The sequence below is a fragment of the Sturnira hondurensis genome, unplaced genomic scaffold, assembly GCF_014824575.4.
Source record: "Sturnira hondurensis isolate 20B ecotype Veracruz unplaced genomic scaffold, ASM1482457v3 Scaffold0014384, whole genome shotgun sequence".
NCBI classification, from domain to species: Eukaryota; Metazoa; Chordata; class Mammalia; order Chiroptera; family Phyllostomidae; genus Sturnira; species Sturnira hondurensis.
The window spans coordinates 14,144,933-14,169,783 of record NW_028087015.1 but is presented as its reverse complement, the minus strand read 5'-3'; the positions used below and the strand labels follow the sequence as shown (position 1 = coordinate 14,169,783).

At 41.3% G+C, this 24,851-nt stretch overlaps 1 protein-coding gene across 2 annotated transcripts in view; it reads left to right on the top strand.

Moving 5' to 3' along the window:
* The window catches only part of SEMA5A (semaphorin 5A), a 290,042-nt gene that overhangs the window by 197,953 nt on the left and 67,238 nt on the right, over positions 1-24,851 (top strand). For both annotated transcript variants that reach the window (XM_037062995.1, XM_037062997.1), the window contains exons 11-13: positions 11,628-11,745; positions 20,147-20,328; positions 24,329-24,472. In XM_037062995.1, the coding sequence (XP_036918890.1) occupies positions 11,628-11,745; positions 20,147-20,328; positions 24,329-24,472 (444 nt within the window). The remainder of the gene's footprint in view (positions 1-11,627; positions 11,746-20,146; positions 20,329-24,328; positions 24,473-24,851) is intronic.

The window sequence follows — 24,851 nt, the reverse complement described above, 5'->3', positions numbered from 1 at the left end:
CAGGAATATCTGGCAATGCACATTATAAACAAATGTTTGTAAATGATAACAATCAATACAACTTCACAAGTTTCTTTTGCATACCTGGCACTGTGCTAGACTTTATGACTCCTTAATCATTTTATCACCTTAATCACATACCCCGGGAGTGAAGTCACATATCTTCTCTATTTTTCAAATGAAGAAATGGCGGCTTAGAATTTTGGTGTCCCACTCAAGGTCACATAGCTCTGGTGACAGGAACCCCAGGTTCTGGGCCGCAACTTTCTACTCCCAGGGACTCGGCCTCACCTCTGGTTCTCTGCGCTGCCCCTGGCACAATGAGGTCCTCATGCTCAGTGGTCAGCTTTCAGAAGGGCCAGCTGCATGATGACAGCACTTTGCTTTGTCTTACTCACTGGGAGCCTGAGCTGGTTAGTGTCAGGACAAGCCAAACTCAGGTCTACTGACAGCTAGTTAAGGCTTTCTCCCAGTGGTTTCTTCTTTATTTGCTAGATCCAGCAGACCAGGGGAGTTTTGCTCCCCTGGCTATCCTGGAGCGAAGTCTCCGTTCTCCAGTTTTCCTGGAGGTGATGCTGGAGCCTCAGGGGAGGCTGCCCTCCCGCAGACCTGCCCACCGGCGCCATGCGCTGCTTATAACATGGGACAAAAACAGCAGCGAAGCATTTTAACCTCACAGGGCTGTTTTTCCTCAGAATGTTATTTTGAAAGAACAATATTTAAAAAAATATTGTAGTTAAATTTGATCAAAAAATAAGTAAAACTATGTTTTAATTTTAGCATTTTTTGCACAATCATTTAATTAACAGCGTGAGGACATTATGCAAAGAATTAGTCTCCCTCATCAGACTGGGCCGTGACCTTCTGCGGTGTATAGTGTGAGAGAAACTTGTTCTTCTCTGTATTACCTAGTTGTACTCTAGGACTTATTTACCTCACGTATATATTAGTCTCATAGGGCGAACTAGCATTTATTGAACTTTGAGGTCCCTGGGGAATCAGGACAGGCCTGGACAGGGTACAGCATATGACAGTGGAAGGCAGGTGAGCTGGCGTCAGCCTGGGACCACCTTACATGCACCGGGTGCACATTCCAGGCTCCCCAATAGTGTCACAAGGTCTTGAAAGTGGAGGACGATTTCCATAGGGGTGCACAGGAGAGAGCAGCCAAGAATAGCCACTGTCTTCATTCCCGCTGTTGTAAATACCAGTGTAAACCTTTTACTTGCAGGAAAACAGACTCTGGCAGAGAACCGAGTGTCCCCACTTCATTGTTCCAGGAAGAAACAGTGGTCACATGACTCAGGCTGTAATAGTCTAGTTGAAAAATTAGGCTGCTATCCTACCCGCCGCCCCCTCCACTACCATCTCCTTTTCCTCCTGGGAAACGCCATGCCATTCAAGTGGCCTGACAGATCGCAGCTCCTGGGTGGTGATGGGAGGAGGGCTTTTAATAAAGACTTTTAAAGTCATTTTAAGGACTGTGCATGCATTAGATCTGTGGGTCAACATACTGCCTCTGTAAGGAATTAGAAAATACACAGGCTTCCCAGGCTGCCTGGCTTCTGTCGCAGCTTCTCATCCCTGCCCTGGTAGCGTGGAAGCAGCCACTGAACGTAGTGAATGGGCGTGGCTGTGTGCCAGCAAGACTCTCAGATCCTAGATTCATCAGGCCAAGGAATATAATATACTTTCAGGTTCAGAGAGTTTATTATTTTCATAGGCAACAAAAGCAGGAGCAGAAAAGGTGTCCGCTACCCGTGCCCCTTGTCCCATAGGATGACACCAACACAGAAGGGCCCAGACGACCATGCAGAAGTAGGGTGCCACGGTGCAGAGCAGCTGGCCGCGCCGCAGCTGAGGGTTGTTGCCTGCAGCTCCCTGAGAAACTACGTCATGACGGCCTCCCCGGAACAGAGGCAGGTGGGAGGGCAGTGGCCTTGCACAGCTCCCCATCGTCCTCCCACGTGCCGTGCCCAGGGAGGATCACAGGGCCTTCTGCTGAAGCTTAGGCCTGCTGCGGTTGAGCCTTGCCCTGTGTGGGGCGTGGCAAATCGCCCGGGTGCCAGGGCAGAGCCTGGTACTGTGTGATGTTTCAGTGAAACCTCCCGTGGCGGGCTGTCACTTGCTGACTCCTAAGTTAGAATATTGTTCTATATGCCTTTTGAAGGAATGAATAGTCCTTAAAACAGGATGTGTACTGATTTATAAAGTTAGGGATTAAACTTAATAAATCATATAAATGAACTCTATACATGAACCTCTTCTGAATAACATGTTTTTTTCTCTTTGGATATATATATTTAATAGATAATTTTATATGTTTTTTATTTTTTAATTACAGTGTACATGTAATATTATTCTGTAGTAGTTTCAGAGGTACAGTAAAGTGGTTAGATAGTCATGTCCTTTACAGAGTTGTCCCTCGATACCTATATATTCTTTCTTTTTTATTTAACATCTACCACAGTTGTGAGGTGAGCTAAACCTGTCAGGCTGTAGGATGAACATTTCAAAGGGGGGGGTGGATCTGGATCAGAAAGATCGTCCAAGACTCTTCAGCCACAGAACATAAACGAGACCTCTGAGTGCTGCCTGTGGGCAGGCTTCTCTCAGCTCACAGGAACAGAGCTTGCTCCCGATGGCTGGCCGCTGTCTGTCTCCCCAGGTCCTGGGCAGCCTCCACGCGGTGCCTGGCCCCAGACAGGCTCCTGAAACATTTATCAAATTTACAGATGGACACTCTGCCTCTTTCTTCTCTGCTGCTTTACTTAATAACCTAAAAAGAAAACCTAAGTTCTCGTGGAACAGTAACCCGCCCTTTACAGACAAGTGTAGTGATAGAAAACGTTAGTCAAGGGACTGAAACCCTTGGGGCTCAGGTGTTTGTTTTGGTTTATTTTTGCTTTCTTTTGAAAACTAATTGTGGGGAGAAGAAAAGCCGAAAACTGGAAGAATTATAGTCCATATAAAAACCAAAAGACATATGCCTTTTTAAATGTTGCTTTATAAAACTATAGCAGAAAAAATGAAACCATTAAGAAATTGACTTTGGCTCTATTTGTGAGTGGGTATCTAGTCATTCTCCATTTAGTCAACCTGGACTAGTTATCATTTAGTTAAAGAAATTAACATCTCGCTAGGAAAATTAGGGTGGAAATTAAGACATTTATTGTTTGAAAGGACAAAGTTTTAAAAGTGGAGTTAATTGATTGGTGCCTTTATTGATTAAATATTCTCTAAAGGCAGCAGCTGCCTGATGGGAGAAATATATGTGCACAGCGAGGAATTGCAGGAGCCCCACAGTGTCCCCCGCAAGGAAACCTTGGCCATTCGTTTATGAATCGCAGTGACATTCAGAAAGACCTTTTGACATGGACCCATTTTATACACCATTCTCCCCTTGATATTCATTTAATATTTTCCAAATCTCAGTGTCCTGAGTTTTTGTTTTTGTTGGCTTTGGTGGGGCCCCTAAATATTGTAGGTTTTCCTTAGTTAACTCATTCCTAGAGTATTTATTGAACTTAATAGGTGCCAGGCACCAAGCCAGGCCCTAAGTGGAGAGCAACGGATGAGGCAGCCCTGACTGTCTTCATGGGACTCAGACTCTTAATGAGAAATTTGGGCATAAACGAAATCTCCCAAATATCTATTATGGATCTGAGCCAAAGGGTCTTGGAGTTATCTTAGACTTTACCTCCAGATTGATTTAGCATTACAACTGATCTTAGCCAGACTGTTCTAGAACCTAATATCTGAGCCTGACATCCCTGTCCAATTACTTTTTAAGTTATATCTGAACCACATCCAGTGTTCCAGTCTTGAATTCCCAATAACAAGAGAATTAATCAACAAAATTGTGAAATACTTATTCAATAGATTATTTGCTTAGTGGGTTATTCTGAAGCCATTAAATGATGACTATGAAGACATCTGTGTGACATGATAGTAATTGAAAAGAGGAAATTATTATATGTGTGTCATCATCACAACTGTTCAAAAAGCAGAAGGGAGGAAGCAAAGTGTGTTCATCAACATGCTAATTACAATTGTGAACAGCACATTGTAAGAGGGGGTCTGAGGTGGGCTTGGGCTGGGACCCAGGATCTTCCAGCAAAGTCACAAGTTAACACCCCCCAGGTCCTGGTCAGGGTGGAGAAGGAATGGCCGACATGTGGAGAAGGTGGAACCTGACTAGTAGATTAAGAAACGGACGGACTACTGTTCTGCAGTGGTCAGGGAGAGATGTAGGTGTTGTGGGCCTGAAGCCTATACCATTTGGGAGGGGTTTTCATTAAGGAAAAGAACATCAAATTATAAACATAAAATGACTAAGGCCAATGGCAGGGCCTTAAAAAGGCCTCATGAACTAAAGAAGTAAAAACTCCAGGAAGTAAAGCTTCTTTAACTTCATTGTAAATCCACCTCTGACAATAAGATAGATAGACATAGATATAGATATAAACTTTGATCCAGGTAGAAAATAAAAACAGAAAAGAGGTACGAGTGCCATCCTGTAGCGATCCCACAGCTGCCCTGCCTTCTGCGCTGCCTACTCTGATCCCCTCCAACCATGGTATGACTACATGTTGTTTTCTTTGGCCAGATATTTAAATGTAATCATTTTAGAATTTATATTAAGTAATTCTACACTATTGTTACAATGGGGAGTATGTTTCTAAGAATAATAAGGGCTACTAAAAATGTTCCATAGGTCCAATCCAGCAGCATAGGCTCTTGGCTTTTCTTATCTGTGCACTAGGCAGCCAACAGTTTGGGATTCAGGTTTTTGGTCAATTTCTTAAAGGGGCAGAAATAATATATAAGAGCAGTTTGAGGGTTTTTTTCTTGTCTTTCTTTCCTTGTGGTTTTTCCTTTGCAACTGATTGTTGCTATTTATCGGTGTAATTGCTTAAGGATTTTTTCCTTTAATAAAAGGTAAGTTCTTTGGGTACAGTTGACTGTGTCTCTTCTGTTTTCCACAGTAAACCCACCACCTTCAAAGCCTAGTTCACTCATGGCAAGTGCTCTTCAGTATGAGCCGAATTAATGAACCACTGAAACACTTTTAACGGCCTATGTTTCATGAATACATTTTGTTAACATGGCAAAAATTCTTAACATGAAAAATAAGCTGATATAATGACAATGGGTGTGGTAGAAACAAGCCAGAGAAAGTTATCTGTACTTAGGCAATCTGACGTGTGAGGGGGTCAGATTCAGTAATTAGCTCCAATTGTCCAAAAATACAGTGAAAAGATTTTAATGAATATACCTACTTTCCTAATTTTACTCAAATTAGCAATAGCGTAACTGCTAATTTAACATGTAAAGGAAGAGTTTAGACCAGGGGCCAAATGTAATTCCAACTCCTTAACAGTTAAAGAGTAGTTACATTTATACAGTCCTAAAATTATTTCTGCCCTTTGAAGGCAACCACAAGGCTGATGTGGCCCCCAGTGAAAATGAGTTTGACACGCCTGGCACTTGAGCTAAATCCTGCAAAGAGGCGAGTAGTTTATCCTTGTTCTAAGATTAAGGCCTGACTCCAAGTACGCACTTAGCTCCTACAACATACTCTCAAAGAATGTGTTTTCAAGTTAATCTCTCTGATTCTGATTGACATGTTTTCTGAATTTGCATAATTTCAAACACTAGGACAATATGTTAACTGAGAGTAATCTAAAGTTACTCACGGAATAAGGAAATTAAAACGATTTATCATATAAGGAAAGCATTTCAAAGTGGAATAAAGAAAAGCCACTTTTGTGATGGTTAGCAGTAAGTCTGATTTTCCACATGATCTCTTTCAAAGACCCAACTTCCAAAATATATGTTACGATGACTCATTTTTCTTAAAGTATAATTAAGAATAAAGGGAGAGCTCATCAGAACTTCACTCATGGTATTAAATATTTGAAGTGAGGAAAACATATACAAATGGTATTTTTAATGGATGGGCACTTGTGTTTGTAGAGAAGTTTTAATACTTTACAGGATAAGTGGAATGTTAAGAGCACACAGAACTGGCATTGTTATGGGAAGAGAGTGATGTTTGTACAAGAGCTTTTCACTTAAAACAGCTTAAAGTATTCTGTGTAACCCTGTGGCATTGTTTCATTTGTCCAAGTAGCTATACAAGGGGAAGATTGGGGCAAAGTTAGGGAATTGAAGGAATTTTTCACCTTTTTGTAGTTTTAATTTTGTCTAATTTAGTAAGAAGCATATTAAGGCCCTGGTTGATATGGTTCAGTGGACTGAATGTCAGCCTGCTAACCAAAGGGTTACCAGTTCGATTCCCAGTCAGGGCACATGCCTGGGTTGCAGGCCAAGTCCCCAGTAGGGGGCACATGAGAGGCAACAACACATTAATGTTTCTCTCCCTCTCTTTCTCCTTCCCTTCCCCTCTCTAAAAATAAATAAATAAGATCGTTAAGAAAATAAAAAAAAACATGCCAAGGAATTTTTTAATTTAATAAGAAACACAAAGAATTCAATGTTTTTGAATCATTTCTGTAAGTGTGGCTTTACCCTATTGCTCACCAACATGATAATGGTTCAGACACGGGAGTTTCCATGTGTGACACACACTGTGCTTTCTGTCAGCCAGGCCATCAGTTAAGACTAGGACCCTGGGGTCAGATTCCACTGTCACAGCCTGGAGAGGTCGCAGCAGCAGGCAGAAGGGTTCTTAGTTCCCACCCTTTGCCCAGGTCTGTCTTAGAGGTTGCATTGCAGTTGAAGTAGATCCCCTCTGGGTATTTTCCTACAGAACAACGTCTGCAGGGGCAGAGTTACTTGGGAGAATTTGTTGTCCTGGGGCCTGCTTCCATTATAAGAAATCATCTGATTTCGTAGATACAAACTGTGCACTTTCTTTGGTCTTATGAACATGCTAGTCCACACCTTTCCTATCCCCTGCAAAAAAGAAAGAGATGTTTTTAAATCAATAATTATGTGTCTTAAAAATTGTGAGTTCTTAAAATTGAAAAATTGGGGCTTTGTTTTATTTACTATAAATACAGGTGAAATTTTACTAATGGAACTGACTATTAAAAATATTTTTATTTTAGAGTAAATTATTAGAAATTATATCCCAAACCTTAAGAAGAAGAGATTTTTAAAAGCCAATGCTCCCACACAGTGATCTAAGTTTGTGTTTGAAAATATGCTAACTGAATTTAATATAAATCAGAGAAGGATATCCTACACAGCTTCCTTGCTCTTACTTTGAAGCTGGGAATCTGTTTTTGTTCATTTGAAGTTTGAATGATTTAGATTTAAAATATGTATTTGTTTATTTTTTAATTTTTTGGAGGGAAGGAAAGAAAGTTACTAAAATACATCTCAAATGGATCAAATATATGTGGGTAGCACTGGCCTGTGTGGCTCAATTGATTGAACATCACCTGTAGAACAAAAGGCCACAGGTTCGATTCCCAGTCAGGGCACATGCCTAGGTTACAAGTTCACTCGAGGTTGATATACATACAAGAGAAAATGGATTGCTATTTCTCTCTTATATTGACATTTGTCTTCCTCTGTCTCTCCCTCCCTTCCCCTCTCTCTAAAATCAATAAGCATGTGTTTGGGTGAGGATAAAAATATTAAAAAGAAAAAGAAAAGATACAAAGGCAAATGAAGTGATTCAATAGAAGAATTAGAAGAAATCCTGAGTAAATATTTTTATGATTTTTTTAAGAGTAGAAGCTCCTTCTAAATATAGTAAAAAATTCAGGTGCTATGGAGGAAAAGATTCACAAAATTTATTGCATAAAATTTTAAACCATGTCTATCTCAAGAAAAAAAACATTTAGTTACAAATGGAAAACACGGTGGAAATGCTATTGACAGAGTGTAATTTTTTTTAACATAGAGATTTTTGCTGCCAATGGACACATGAAAAAGACTGAAACAGTGATCCAGTTAAAAAGACACAAAGGCAGGAACTGGTTGTAAGTAGATATATCTACATGAACAGAAATACAGATAATCAATCACTGCACACACATACTCTAAATCTTCATCTCACAAATAAAACAGGTGACTAGAAAATTGGATTTTTGTCTATCAGGAAGAACTAAGTTATTTTTTAAAGGCCATATCTAACATGGAACAAAGAGAGGAAAAAGAGGCACCTGTCATATGGTCGATTACTACAAAATTATTAAAACCCATATCATTTAGTAGAAGTTTATCATGTAGAAAATATGTACAAAAATGTACATTTCAGCCTTGCTTTCAAGATTTAAATAAATATTGGTTCATCAAGGTAACAGAATACTATAGAGATGTTAAAAGGAATAGGTAGAGCTATATTTACTGAAAGAAAAAGTGTTACGATATATAATTATGTGTAAAAAGTAAAACATGAGGCTGTTACGATGTCCCTTTTGCATGTGTATATGTGTTTGCATACAGTGTATATATGTTTGTGTGTATATTGTATGTATATACACACATGTATATAACATGTAATACAGGTGTGTGTCCACACATGCACACTTATTTGTATAGAGACACTATCTCCCAAATATAAGTGTAAACAGTGCCTACTTCTGGTGAAGGAAGGCTTTCACTTTGCCCTTTATTACTGGTTTTGTTTGAATTACTTTGCATGAAAGTGTTAATAATATATGTGTGTTAAAGTAATCAAACAAGGGGGCCATTGGGCTGCAGTGGCTCCAGTGCCTTGGCAGCCTGTGTAAGCAAACCAACGCCTAAGCCAGGGTCAGTGTGCCGGAAGCCAACAGGATGACACTTAAGAATGCTCAGAGAGTCCCAAAGAAGGTGGACCCAAAGAGGAACACACCAAGGCACATCATCATTAAGTTATCCAATATCAAAATGAAGGAGAGAATTTTAGAAGCAGCAAAAGATAAGGGGACAGTCACCTACAAAGGAGTTCCCATCAGACTGTCAGCTGATTTCTCAAGAGACCTTACAGGCAAGAAGGGGCTGGAAAGAAGTATTCCAAGTCATGAAATCCAAAGACCTACACACCCAAGATTGCTCTATCCAGCAATGCTTTCATTTAGAATGAAAAGGGCAGATAAAGTGCTTCTCAGATAAGATCAAATTCAAAGAGTTCATCATCACCAAGCTCTTATTATATGAAATGTTAAAGGGACATATCTAAGAAAAAGAAGATAAAAAAGATGAACAGTGAAAGGACAGCAAACTTACAGTTATTAACAACCGCACCTAAAACAAAAGCAAACTAAGCTAGATCAGGAACAGAACCACAGAAATGGAGATCACATGGAGGGTTAGCAACAGGGGAGAGGGAGGAGAAGGGGGGAGAAGGTACAGAGAATAAGTAGCATAGACAGTGGGCAGAAAATAGATAGGGGGGGTCCAGAGTAGTGTGGGAAATGTAGAAGCTAAAGAATTTATGACACATAGACATGAACTAAACGGGGGAAATGTGGGATGAGGGGGTGTCTGGGGTGGAGGGGAATGAAGGGGGGAATAGGACAACTGTAATAGCATAATCAATAAAGTATTTTTTAAAAAGTTGAGGAGAGATGGTTGCCAGAGAGGATAGGGGTTAGGAGACTGGGTGAAAAAAGTGAGGGGATTAAGTACAAAATAGTAGTTATGAAATAGTCACAGGGATGTAAAGGACAGTTTAGGGACTATAGTCCATAATATTGTAATAATGATATATGGTGCCAGGTGGGTACTGGAAATATCGAGGGGAGGGCTTTGTAAAATATATTGCTGTCTAAACAGTACGCTTAGACAGTTTACACTAGAAACTAATCTAAACACCTGAAACTAATACAAAATAATATTGAATGTAAACTGTAATTGAGAAATAAAACTTTAAAACATTAAAAAAAAAAACAACGCCAATCACACACAGCTAGCCAGGCTTTCCTAGATAAAGCGACGACTTCCCCTGGAGCCCATCACACAGTTTCCTTGCTTGCTCTCTGTAAAAACCACTCCCCCAGCTCCTGACCGTGGAGCCTGCTAACCACTTTCAGTTTGATGCTGCTCGATTGGAATTCATGTTTGTTAGATAAACTCTTGAAAATGTTACTGTGCCTTGGTGTAGCTTTTGGCATGTGCCTGGTCACTTACCAAAAGTTCTGTTGAGGTGATAGGGACAGGTCATGAGTTCACAGCCCTTCCCACCTCCACTTAGTCCTGCTGTGAGAAGTTCCGATTCTAACCATTTCTGTTTGAGCTTTTTAGGTGGTTAATAGTTAATAATGCATAGTAAGTTGCCTGATTTACTGTCTTTAGATGTCTCTTCCCCAGCTTTGGGACTTCACCTTTCTCTGCTTCAGTTTCTTCAGTTTAAAGGGGGAGTAACTGTAGAAACTAATTGAGGGACTATATTTATAAGATTCTATGAGTTTTAAATGAATGACTAGAGGTGAGGTTCTTACACCAGTGCTTTATATGTGGTTAACATGTTTGGTATGCTGATTAGTCTTATTCCATATCATGAGTATTAGTCAGATGATTATCTCTGCTACCTCACTGGCCCCGTGTTTGACTAATTGACAACTGTACCTCGTCCTCCCTTCTAACTCTGCAGAGACAGCAGACTCCGTGCTAATGAGTCTGTCCTCACATCCTGCCCTTCCTCACACCCATTTCCTGTGCATCCGACCTCTTGGCCCCCTCAGAGAGAGAATGCCCCGGGGTTTAATGCCCTACTTTCCTGCGGGGTGGTCTTGTGTATAATTTTGGCTCTACCACTGTTATTGCTGTCTACTTGCTCCATCCTCTCTCCTGCTTTGTATTCTATTTATAACATGGGGGCCAAAACCTTCATCTGATAATACCCAGGTTGTGTGTTAGCTCCTTCAATGGCACGGAGCTAAAATAAAATATCCACTATCTATAATACTGCTGAATACTATGTTGAATATTATAGATAGCTATATTAAACTACTATTAAATGCAAAACCTCAATACATTTTTAAGCTATGGTACTGAAAAGAAAGACTTATTTTATTAAGTTTGAACTTACCAGATTGCATGGTTTGGGGTGTATTTTCTTGGCCTTAGGCCAATGTCATAAATTTTGTGTCTTTGTTTTCTTTGTCGTCTCATCAATACCTCCCTCATGACAGTTTTTAGGTGTCTAAATGATACAGTAACTTGATATACCAGTAGGTGTTCAGCAAATAATAACTGTTGATGGTGGTTATGATATTGATGGTGGTAATGATGATTATGGTGACAATAAAAAAAGTGTTAACAATATCTCTCTGCAAATGTTGTTTGTGTCTAAATTAGATAATTTGACATCACAGTAGGTTTTCAACAATAATGCTGGTGGCGATGGTGGTATCGGTGGTGATAAAAACAAGTCGTATTTTTGGCCATTGCAAAATTCCGACTTTTGCTCTGTTGATGACACCAAAAGGTGCATGTTGACACATATAGTCACTTAGTTGTCTGTTCTCTAGCTTAAGAAAAAATAGGTATTGCAATAAAATTAGTTGTTTAGTTTTAATGGGATGCTTCCAGGTTTGTGCAGATTGAAACTTTGCTTTTCATAATTACTTCCCGTGTCAAGTCATGAGGGCTAGGCATGCCTCATTTTGCATCTTAGTGCAGTTATGCGGCCTCTCTATTGACCCTCATGTGTGTGTTTCCAGTGCCTGCATCGGGGCCCAGGACCCTTACTGTGGCTGGGACGCGGTGACGAAGAAATGCACCAGCCTGGAGGAGAGCCTGAGCATGACTCAATGGGAGCAGACCATCGCCACCTGTCCTGTAAGTGTCCACGTTCTCAGTCCTCTGCACATGCTGTCCACAGTAACCCGCTGTGCTTTGGTCCTAAGCAGCACTTGAATGATATCCACACATTTTTATCTTAGAACCTTTTCAGCACACCCTGGCTGTGTTCTCTTGACTTACTCAGCTCTTAGCTTGCACAAGAGCCAGATAGGATACTGGCAGAAGCTTTTTGTCTGTTTTAAAGAGAAGTGTCTTATGAGAAAACAGTACTGGCTTGGAAATGGCGTATAATATCTCTGTTTTATACTTGTATTTTTATCTCCAGAGTTTGGTGTGAACTGTTGTACCCTTTGTAGCATTAATAAATAGTACCTCCTAGACCCATCAATTTCCTTTGGGAGCTATAATTCCAGGAGCCCATATAATTAGAGCTTTTAAATGAATGAACTGAAGGATATTACCATTGAATCCCATGTGGGACAGTCTCATAGATTCTGCTCAGGGTCACAGCAGAGTCTGGGAGAAACAGTCTAATGTACATTCCCACAGTAAATTCTGCAGAATGAAGAGAAGCTCACTTGCATTTGAGTCAGAATCTGAATCCAAGAGAACAGATTCCACATTTTCTTTTGTCAACTTATTTGTTTGCATACTCACTCTGGGGACCAGCTGATTTTTTTCCTGTCTTTTGAACCCGTAATTTAAAAAATCTCACTTTCTTTTTCTTTCCTTAGAGAATATGATCAAAAGCTATTAGCTTCCACACATTTGCAAATTTATTAAGTTACTTTGCTGTCACATAACTGCTAATCTCTGTGACTGTCAGTTCTGGCATTGCTCTGCAAGACGGGGCTAAGTAGGGAAGTGACATATTCCGTGACTTGAAATCTGTGCTGTTTCTTCAGTACAGAACTGCCTGAGGCATGCAAACTGTGGGTCTGCTTCCTATCAAGGAGCCCACTAATTCTATTATCTGAACCCATTTCCATGAAGACATCCTTCCATTTGTAAATGGGAAAATCAGGCAGTTACATGATGGAGGCCAGGGTTATTAAAACCATTGTCCTTCCCCAAATGTTGGCATGAGATCAAGGACTTTCAGTGCAATGATGAATTCATAGCTTCTTCTGGGCTCCAAGCAAATCTTTGCATGGGGGTTAGCTGCTAGCCTTTGGGTTATTGCTTCAGATCTCTGATTTTAAGAGCAAACTTTTCTGCAGCAGCTGTTGAAATTGATTTTAAAAATGCCAGCATTTTAAGTTCCTTTTCATTTATAACCAACACTCAATGAGCACAACAGCGTTCACCTTCCATTCCTGCCCTGCACCAGAAAACAACATTCCCTCTCTGAAACGCAGCTCTAATGCACGGCCATGCACTTCAAAAGAATTAGCACACCTTCTTCTAGGTATTTGACCTTATAATTTTAATGGTAAAAAGAGCAAATGGATGGAAGAGCAGTTCTTAAACAATGAGGCCATGGGTCTAGGGCCCAGGGTGGTTTTATTGGCGATCTGAGACATGCTCACTTATGTAATGGAACATACACATGCCTCCACTTGGTTTATAACAGATATGTGTCTTGTGTATTTCTACAGTCCAAAAGTGGAGCTGATCCACTATTTGAGAAGGGATCAGAGAGTTGTTACTGAAGTTGTCACGGCTGCTGAGAGGAACATTTCTCTTGTAAATTCAGGGAGGCCAGAGGGTGAGGTGAATCTGCCCCGGAGCTAAAGCTGTCCTGCCACCTTCTCTCCTTTAAAATTGTAGCTGAGATGTGATTTCTGGCTCGCTGTCTGGGAAACACATAAGGTCCTTTTCTTTGTTCTTTTTCCTTTTTCAAGATGATTTCCTTATACAAAACCATTTCTATCCTCTCACCCTACATGTGTCACATGTCAAGATGCACCTTTAGAAAGTTAACAACGTGGAAAGCATGCAACAACAGAGAGTAAATTATGTCACTTTGAAAAATACTCAGGAGACAAAACAATGTATTTTTTTCGTATGCAGGCTACCAGGTGGAAAATAGGAAGTTTCATATAACTCAACCACTATTTTAATTATATATCCTTTTCTAACAATCTATTTCTTAGAAAAAATGAACTAGGTGAAAATTATTAGCATTTATATAGAGCAGTCTCAACTTAGAAAGATATTTTTAAAGGCTACTAAAAATTTGATTTGCTTCTATGTTATTTTTTATTTTTGACTGAATGAAAGAAAAGCTTAATTTTATTGACTAAATCTACCATATTTCATCTTTCCTGATATGCTACTGGTTGTGAAGTCTACTCTTGTTTTATAAGGAAAAAAATGCTTCCATGGAATGCAAGATGCTGGCTGATCTCAGAGATGTTAAAAATACATAAAACCTTATTACCAGCAAAATACTTTTTTTATCTACATACCTTTAGCCAAGAGAGATTGAGCTTTTAAACTGAGGGATTTTTAAATGAGACCAACACAGCTTCTATCCAGTATAAAAGCCCAAGTTGAAGAATGAAAGGGGGCCCGGTGTGGCAGAGTTTGGTTAGGTTAGAGGGGTGTGCCGAGACTGATACGGGACCCTCTCGTGGGAACCTACCTTGGGAATCTTCACAAACCTCGGACAAAGGATGTAGCTCAGCTGAGTTCCCCAAAGTTACTTTTCCAGTCGAACTTCATGCAGGAGCCACCATTTGCTGTTTAGATCCTGTGCTTTTCGGAGAGTTCGAGTTGCTCATGGGACCCCCAGAATCTTCCCAGGGACTTCGCAACTTAAGACCTATTTTCCACTGAAAGGTTAAAAATAGTAAAAATGTTTATGGATTTCTGTTGTCCAGGAGACAGGGCAATAGTGGACTGACTATTGACTAAAGTTCTGTTTGCTTATGTAAATGTAATTGAAAACATTGTTCAATACATTTGGAAGTGCATGAACAAGCTTAAAATCAAAATATCTAGTGGATATGAAAAAAATGTGTGTCCTGCATAACTTGTGGAGTTGTTGAACAAGGATAGCATAGTCTGAAGAACCTACCTGGGCTTCGTGCATGAATGCAGTCTGCATCCTTTGTGGACATATGGCTACCAGCCTATCATATTGTATGATGAGCTCCTGTTCCCGAATATATCATGCCGTAACTAGCCAAATGTGTAGACCAAGTAAGCCTCGCAATTTCAGGGTGCTTCTCAAGCTATGGTGTATAATTAGCATTTTTAAAGTGAAAGAGGACTTCCTGGAGCAATGGCGGAACCCAAAGCCCTCCCTGTGGATGGCAGTCCCATGGACCAGAGTCTAGACAGTCTACACAGGTTCCCAGACTACATTGGGAAGGAGTCCAGGATCTAGATCTCGTGCTTCTGATGTCCGAGGCATTGTCATTCATGTCTGTTAGCATCTCCCCCGGGCAGTGGCCTGTCAGGGGACCCAATTGTGATCCAGGGGTAACCCTGCATAGTATGCTCAGATGGCAGGTGAGATATTATTTCCAAATTTTGTAACAAAATCTACTATGTATTTTTTTTCATTGACCCCACAAGATGTTTCCTGTTGCTCTTGCATGAGATGATTGACAGATGGGGATGAGATTCCGGGATAATCATGGCATTCAGTGAGCATTTGTTGCCCATCAGTTCTCAGGCTTCATATTTTATATACATTATCTTATATAACAAGAGTTCTGTAAGGCTTGAAAAAATCTAGTTTAATAGAAGGAAACAAGAACAAAGGTCAATCGTGTGTCTACACTATGTACTCAGGGCCATGTTAGGCAATTTTTAATGGATTGTCTCATTGAATGCTAAGGATGACCCTCAAAGATGGACGTCACTGCTTCCCTTTTATAGAGAAACGAAGTAGGACTCAGAGGCAATAAAATAAAATTGCCTCGACTCACCCATCTTATCAGAGGCCACAGAGAACTCCAGCCTCGTTCCCATCAAAGGTGCTGTGTTCCCTTTGTGTAATCTGTGTACAGACGTGGACTGAGGGATGATACCAGGATGATACAAGACAAGCCTTTCCAAGGAGCATGTTAATACCCATTTTGTTACTGTCTCTGACGAAAGATACGTGAAACTTTGAAAATAAAGGAAGATCTTTTAAGTAATGAAAAAATGCCTGAGTAGGAAATACGAGATTTTAATGTAGCTATAAGAAAATGATTGCCGGAGTACAGTAAAAACCTAAAGATATGCTCTGGGAATCTCTTACACTTCAAAGGCATCTCCATCCTGGGTCAGTTGGGAATTAATTTAATTGACCATGAATGTATTAAAATGGGATTATGGAGTTTGCTTTTAACAAAACTTGCATCTTCCTTAGTTAGCTCTTGGACATGTGTTATTTCCTAGGTGAGGGGAACTTTGCTGGTACGGAACTGGCAGTAAAAGTACATGAAGCTGATTTCCATGAGACTCTCACTGAAGAATGATCTAGGGACTGCACTACATGACAGAGTGGTGGAGATCGGTCTCTGGACTCAGTTTCTGGAGAATGATCTTGGGTCTTTTAAAAGCAGGATGACCTAGAGTAAGGCAAGCCTCATCTGAGTTTCGGTTTTCCTCTCTGTAAAATGGGATGTGGTATAGTAGGGATGTTGGGAAGATTCAAGGAGTTAATGCATGTGCATCACTGAGCACAGGGGATCGCAGACACTAAACTGTCTACATATGTACATGGTGTGTGTTTTACTGTGACCTAGTATTTAATGTCATAAAGCACATACCCCAAATGGAAGATCACTTGGCAGAAGCCCAGAAGATAGCAGGACTATAGCGAATTTATTCTAGATAGCTTTGTTTCTGATGTCTGTTTAAGGAAAGCTAAAAAAATATAAAAATACCTGCTCGTGCAGAGAAGTAAAGCAGCAGAACCTACCCCATTATTCATGGATGTTCACTATTTCCAAGGCAGATTCTCCTACTACAATACTCAGGATCAAAACAAGCCTACGGTTAAATGCAATGTAGAAAACCCACCTGCTTTTCGGAATATTGCAGGCTCTTCCTGCTTCAAATGTAACAGAACCAAAAGCAATGTGTCTGAATTGAAATTACTGCCCCTCGAAGTAGGCAGTTACCCTACCCATGGCTGAAAAATAAGTCCCACATTCTCATCCTGCAGAAATACAACACTCTGTCCTCTCTCATTAATGATTTGCTGAGTGCATTTCCTCCCCAGTGCTGTTCTTACTCTAACCGTTCTTTTTCTTCTACATTATTTCTCTTCATTCCTTCATGAACTGTCACTTATTTAAAATGTTTCCTCCCTTCTCATCTGTCAACTCATTTGTGAGTCCATTTTTACCCATCCATACATTTGGGAGGAAAACATTGATATCATTTCTTTGCCTGAGACCATGCTATCTTACACCAGTGCCCAAAGCAGAGGGGGGTGGGTGTCTAACACAATGGTTCTTAACTGGACGGGTCCCCAGGGACAGTTAGCAATATCTGGAGAAATGTTGGTTGTCAGATCCGGGGGCATCTAGAAGGCAGAGGCCAGGGGTGTCAGTATCTATGCCGCAATGACAAGGACAGTCTCAACAAAGAACTACCCCACCCAAATGTCGGCAGTGCGGAGGCTGGGAAACCCAGGTCTCATGGTAAGGAGAAGGCAGGCCATTTCCAATTACATTTTCTAAATTGCTAGATGTGCAGTCTTTGGCAATTTTGTAACTATTTCCTTAAATCTTAGTTTGCATTTTCTGGAGTAAGAGTATATAAAGATTTTGTCCAACAGGACAGCATTTTCTTTTAAAAAAATTTGAATTCCCTGTGAGTGGGGCCTTAAAAATGACTATTTTCAGCCTGTAATGGGGAGAGAGCAGTTTCAGGGCTGATTCTGTTGGGTTTTGGGAAGCATGGGGAGAGCAGGTCTCTTATTCCCAGAGCCTTCTCCTCTTGCCTTCACCCCTCACCCCCATGCCCCAGCTGGGACATGAAACATCACATCCTCACATAACTTCGAAAACAAAGGAAGAGAGCAGGAAGGAAGGATGAGAAGGAACAGAGAGTGTTTTTCTCTTATCTGGAGGAAGAGAATTTCTGGAAGTCTTTTGCTATTTCTTGTCTCATTTTCCAGGATCAGGACACATGTTTATCTTAGATCCAGCACTGGCCCAGTGCGTGGGGTTGCCATGACCCCAGTGGGTGTCAGTGCCCCAGCCTGGGGCATGTCCTTGTCAAGAGCATGGTGTGATGCCTCCTCTCCCATGGGGAGTGACAAGGGGTAATTCCCCTGATGAGTGCAAAGCCCCTTCATTCAAAGTATCACCTTCATAAAAACCTGCACCCTGGCTGGGATTCTTGCCATAGGCTCTTTGGGCTGCAGAAATGAAGATTCTCAGGTCCCCTGCAGAATAGGGGGTCGGGCTTAAGGGGCACACGAAATGGAATGGGAACTTCAACGTTGTCAGGAATCAGGACAGACTGTCTCCTCCCCATTGCCAGTCTCTCTCTCTTTCTCTCTCACTTTTGGCCTTTCCACTGGTACCTTCCCTGTACTTATTTATTTCTATCACCTTATTGACACAGTCAGCTGGCACAAAGGCTGGCTCATGACTTTGCAGTTCTCTTTCCACAAGTCACTGACTTATTTTTTCAGCTTGTCAATTTCTGAGTATGTTCCCTTCATAAACTGTCCTCTAGGAACATTCTGAATGATTTGCTTCCATCATCCTTCATTGGTCACTATGTCATTTTTCCTCCTGGCCTCATAAGTCATCATTTTCCTATATTCAGACTTCTTATGACTTCTTAGAGGTGAAGAGGTCCTAACAGTCTCTCTGCCCATTTCCTTTGTATTTTGTGGAGGAAATGGAGGCCAGGGGCGATTTGAGAAAATCTTTTGACCCCAATGCTATAAACTGTCTCCAAATAACCTGATGTTTCAAAAGTTCCAATTAATATCAGGAGGGTCCTTAAACCTTCAACATCCCCCCGACCCCTGTTACCTCTCTCACCACTCCCACTTCCACCCAGACACCTTCACTCTATCTTCTTCAAAGCTGTGGGGTCTGAGGCTTTGTCTCCGGCCAGCGTCATCCTACATGAGATTAACTTAAGACTTAGCCCTTCATCTCTGGGACCTCAACTCGGCCATAAGGCCTTGTTAATTTGTGCCTTGTAACTTCTGCACCACCCTTTTCTTGTCATTCCAGTAGCATTCTAGAGGCTTTTGGACTCCTCCTGGCCTGGGTTGGGGTCTAGTCCACAGAAAAGCAGGCCTGTAGAAGAGGAGGAAGTTTTGTTAGGTAAAATGTTAGGCTTATCAACATGATGTGTTAAGATACATAGGTATTGGTATTCTAAGTAAATGTACTATTTTGGTTGCTTTTTTTCATGCTGTTTTGCTTTAAAAATTAATTTACTTTTAAGCTCTTTAGGTTTTGCACTATTTTTCAGTGAGGTTGTATGGGACGTGTGTGTCTGGTATTAGGAGGGACAGCCACCTGCCCATACATCATACACTGAGCAGTCCCATGGCACCCGCATGACACATTCCAGTCCCGTGCTCTGAAATCCATTCTTTCCGTTGTTCATCTGTCCCCTGGTAACTAGCTCGGTAGGGAAATCCTCATATCCTGTACAAATCCAGACACTGAGCCAAGGCTGTCAGTAATTTGAATAAAAGTTGTGAAATATTTTCAATATGAAAATGTCCCAAACAGTAGAAACTTCCCTTCTCCTTATGCTTTTCTGAGAACTTTTGTCCCCATGTCCCCTTTCCAGCCAAACACCGGCATGCCAGGGGCAGATGGGGAAGGTATGCCTCTGTGGGCAGTTGAGAACTAAGTTCCTTGTCACCTACATCCAGGTCCTGTCTGAGGAGAGCATCACTTAAATGCGTAAGGAGGGCCTGTGACATTGTGTTCCGGTTTGCGATGCCCAACGGAATTCGGCCTCATCCCCACAGGGTCCGTGCAGCACTTTCCTTCTAATGGGCCCTTAACAGGCTCATCACAGTGCCATCTACTTGACGAGTAAATTACATGTTGTTAGTTTTAAGTGACATTTGTGCCAAGCCGGATCTTAAATGACAACGAGTTGACAAATCTTTCATTTTTTTTAAGCTACATAAAAATGCAACCCAATTGCTCATCTGTGGTTTTCACTCCAGTTCTTGTTCCTCGGGTTATCACATTAGAAGACAATTACCGCATCACCTGATTATCCAGCTATTAGCAAGCTTTGCTTCCTGTCCCCCCTCCTTCTCCGGCTCCTCCTCTTTCTTCTCTTCTGCCTTCTCCTTTCCCCTCCCCCACCTCCTCCATCATTATCTTCACCAATGACCTCTTCTGTTTTACTTTGAAATGTTTCCCTGTTCCTCCCTTTTTATCATAATCTAAAACATTATAAATGGGTTCTGATTGTCTTGTGAGAGATCTCTTTTTTTTTCTGTTTGCTGCCTTAACCCTTTCTCACATCCTTCCTTGTATCTGCTTCCTAGACAAGGAACCTCACTGTGGATGGGCACTTTGGCGTGTGGTCCCCGTGGATGCCCTGCACGCACACAGATGGCAGCGCCGTGGGAACCTGCCTCTGTCGCACTCGCTCCTGCGACAGCCCGGCCCCCCAGTGTGGCGGCTGGCAGTGCACAGGCCCCCGCATGGAGATCACCAACTGTTCCAGGTGCGTCCCTCCCGGCGCTTGGGCCCACGTTCATGTGTAAACTGACTGTGGAGGAGTCTGGGAAACCATTCCTGATATATACCTGCCCACCTCTAGAGAGAGGTGGAAAAAGATACGGATACTTATCGCTTCAAAATTTTGTAATTTCTAGAAGGAGACTTTAAACTCTGAAGCAGATTATAAATCTGAACCCATTCTTTTGTCCCTTGTTAGACTAGGAAAACTGTTGCTAACGTGCACAATATTAATGGCTTGTTTGAGGGAAACATCCATGCCAATTACAGTCTTTTTCTGGGATATGTAGGCTTGTAGTCCTTTGTTAGGGTAACACAGTCCATTTTTATGTACCGGCCTAAACCACTTAGCTCTTCACAGCTGTCTGTTTTGACAGCGTCAGTGACTCCCAGTGGTTAGAAGGGAAGCTGTGGGCCCCGCCCATGTGCACTTGCCATAAAGTGCTTCCTGAGAATGGAAACAAGTCTCAGATCAGATTTAGGCAGACTCACGACACCGTGACACGGCCTCTTCTTGTAAATGACAGTGTCCCAGGTCCCTGACCCTCAGTCATGCCGAAACGCATGCCCACGAGTGCTTCACCTGTGCGGATGTGACGCTCTGGGAGCCAGTCAGCCAACCTTCTACTCAGACCAGGGAAAGGCACCCTCTGTTCCCATGGCACACACTTCCCCCAGTGTGTGCAAGGACAGAGATGTGTGCATGGTATATCAGCTCATCCTCTCTCGGACGCCAGTTAATGCATCAGCCAAAACCTATCCCTAACTGCCCGTATACCAGTGGCCCTCATGGAGATTCAGAAAGCAGTATGCATTGTTTGAAGCAGCTTCCTCTGGAGTGCGAGCGATCATGTCGGATGGTTTTTGTAGTTTGAGAAGCTACCCACCTACCGTCAGAACTGACTTTTCTGAGTCTCTGAAGGACACATCTAGGGTAGCAACTGAAGCTCGAGTGTTCACACATGTCCATGGCACTGTGGTGGGATAGCTCTCATTCACATGTTTGTACTTGGACCCTTGGGTTTTCTGGTGTGGTAGTCTTCACAGCCAATTCCTCACGTGCCCCCTAAGAGTCTTGATAAATTAGATGCCTCCTCAAATACCTGCAGATTGGCATCTAATCGATTTCATCAAAAGGTTCAATGTTTTCATAATTCAATTTTTTATAATTGAATGTTCAATGTTTTATAATTTCTATTATACCAGTCTTTAAATGTGTAAATAGAACCTAAATACCGTAATTAGCTACCTCTCCATTTAAAGAAATTGATGAGCAGGCTCTTATTGAACACTCAGAAATTTTTTGTTTGTCCTTCCCCTTAACTTCCTATTTCTAGTCTGTTGTCTTATAGAATCTTACCCTAATTTGCTGTTTTTGTGTCTGAAAGTCTTACTTGGTTGTGCTATTATACTTCTCGGCCACTATCACAAAACATACAAACAGAATTTTCTTTAAAACTTATTTCTGACAACCACAGGCTTTATAAATATGTATTTTAAAAGTCAACACACAATTAACCTAAATATTATGTGTATTACACATTTTGACTAACAATTACTTAACATTAAAAAATGAGATGGGGAGGGGGAATTCCATTCTTCCATGCAATTGTTTTTAATTCCCAATCACTCTTCATATTCAGGCATACATGCAACCTCTTACCTGAGTCGGTATGGGCTTAGCACCAATTTCACTTTTATGTTTTACTTTTTTAGAACCTAAGTCCTGACAGGTTTTAACTATATAAGTAGTTGGAAATGAGAGATCATAGCATTGTCACTCACTTCTCTAAGTTTTTTCAAAATTATCTGCCAAAATCATGATAATCTAACATTGAAGACTTTTTTGTAATGTCCTATATTAATGGATAGTCTGTTTATGGTGGCCTTCAGTTTTGTTGGAAGCAACACATTGGAACCACCTAATATGAAAACTGAATGTTTTGCTGAGTACTGTCCAGTGCTTCCTCAATCCGTGCAAAGGAAGCCCGTCAAAGAGCCTTTAGGAGCATCATTCAAATGACTCTAAATTCAACCTGTTATTCTTTATGTATGTGCACCTTGTACATTCACAAAGCGTTGGGAAATCCAGAATATCGCTAGTTGAATACATTTTGAAAGTCTATTTTTGATTATATGCTTTATCTCATGACATCATTTAAATATGTTTTCTCAATACCTTGGGGCAGCAAGATTAAAGACATTTCATTTATGAAAAGAAGTCCACAATGTAAGTTAATTAGCTAAGCCAGGCCTGACTATCAAACAAGGGCCAAGTAAGACTTACTGTCATCAGAAAAGTATGGTTTATTTTATAACTAAAATAAATATTTGAGTGCGCATCCTAATGATTCTATGTCACTTCTGAATTCTAATTCTTAGCAGGGAGGGAAGGAGGGAGGGAGAGGGAGAGAGAGATTAAGAACATAACTAGCTGATAGAAAGGCAGGAGGTTCAGGGAACCCAGAGCCTTGACAGGGGTTGGCCATTGAAATGCGTTCAGTCTCTGCAGCCTCCCATTCTTCTTACTACCTCCCTTTATGGAGCATAGGAACAAGACCTATGTTCATCCTGGGATTGTCAGCAGTGCTGCTGTGACGTGAGGTTTGTGTTCAGGAAGTAAAGTGGAAGATGCCCCCAGGTCTGCCCCAATGAGGGCGGGAAGGAAGCCTCAGCTGCCTAAGTAACCTGGGCAGTGGGCAGCTGAGTTTTCCGGGGAACTCTATAGCTAGGATGGCCCTCGATGGCTGTGAGATCCTCTCAGCTGCCTTACTGCAACCAGCACTCTCGGCAGCTGGAGGTGGTGTGCTCAGTCCCACGGGTGCCTCGCATGGCTTCCACTGCTATGTGCTGTGACTGTACCTGAGAGAGTGTAGAAGCCAAGTCCTTAATCAAAAAGGCTGTCTGTGCTAGAATCCCAACACCCAGCTCTGTTAACATGTGCTACTGAATAACCAGGAGACCCATTCAAAGGTGTGATCCATTGAGTAGGTTTCCTATACCTTCTGCTTATTGTTTTGTTGTGGTTGTTAGTTTGATTTCCTTTTAGGACTATACTCAATTTTCTCCTCTATTCCCTGAACCTATAGCACCATGACCACAGGAGTATTTTATATTTTCAAAGCAGTATTTTATATCTTATGTATAAAATATATAAATTTATATTTTATATAAAATATAAATGCAATATTAATATTAATGCAATAATTATTTTGTGCATATGTACACTTGAAATTAAAACAGATTTAAGTACAAGTGGTTCATTTTATTTTTGCTTATTCTTTAATATATCTACCTTATTTTATATTCGTATATAAATAACAAATTCAAATATACACAGTTTGCACTCCTTATTTATACTCTGTGTCTTTGTCAAATTGCAAGAAAACAGTCAGGAATCTGGATTTAAAGTATTCTTCCTTCATTTTTAATATAGTTTGTTTTAAAGCTTCAAACGTTACTATGTTGTGTATCGATATGAATGCTACCAAAACAAATACAGATTTTCATTGATTTTAAAAGTAAGGATTATGTGTAGACTTCAATAATTATTTTATGTATATGTATGCTTTAAATTAAAACTGAAATAGTACAGGTCCAGTAAAAGCTTAAATTCTAAACATTCAGGGGTTCGTCTCTAATTGCTTTTTAGTAAATTCCATTTCTTATTATATTTATAGTTTCATAACTAAAGTTTCTTAATAGTTTCTAATAAAGCCCATTTTGAAGTTTTTATAGTTCACTTAAAATGTTACTCTTAAATTTCCTACCTTGACTGTAAAGTCAGACACCTGGGACAAAAGTCTCACAGTAATTGAGATTCCCATGATGCAGTACGTTTAGTCTTACAGCCCCGGTTCCCTTTACCTTTGTAGCCCGTAGTCGGGTGGTCCCTGTGAGGAAGCACCTGAATTTGGAGGTGGGTGCAGACAGGGGAAGGGCTACGAGCCAGTTTGACTCAACGACCGCGTTGTTTCCTCCCCCAGGAATGGAGGCTGGACCCCCTGGACCTCCTGGTCTCCCTGCAGCACCACCTGTGGGATCGGCTTCCAGGTGCGCCAGCGGTCCTGCAGCAACCCCACGCCCCGGCACGGCGGTCGGGTGTGTGTGGGGCAGAACCGCGAGGAGAGGTAGGTGCCTCTCTGCCCTCAGCATCGCTGTCCTCACATTTAACTGTCACCCCGGTGCAGCTGGCTTTTCTGTGGCTTTAGTTTTGGACCAAGCTTAACTTATCAGTGGCATTACCTTCCGTTGAGCTGAACTGTCTCCCTCTTTTCCTGACATCCTTAAATTCTGACCAGATCTCCATGTTGATAGCATCACTGGGCTGCTGTGGTCCCTGAATGGTTGACTCAGCTGAGCAAGTCCCAACAGAGTGGCAGTCCAGGGGCAGTGGGCACCCTGTCCCTGTCTGTACTGGGCTCTCTGGAGACTAGGGAGTCTGCTGGAGAAAGCTTGTGTTTGTTAGAATTCAGCGACACCGATCTCAAAACTACAGTTTCATGCAGG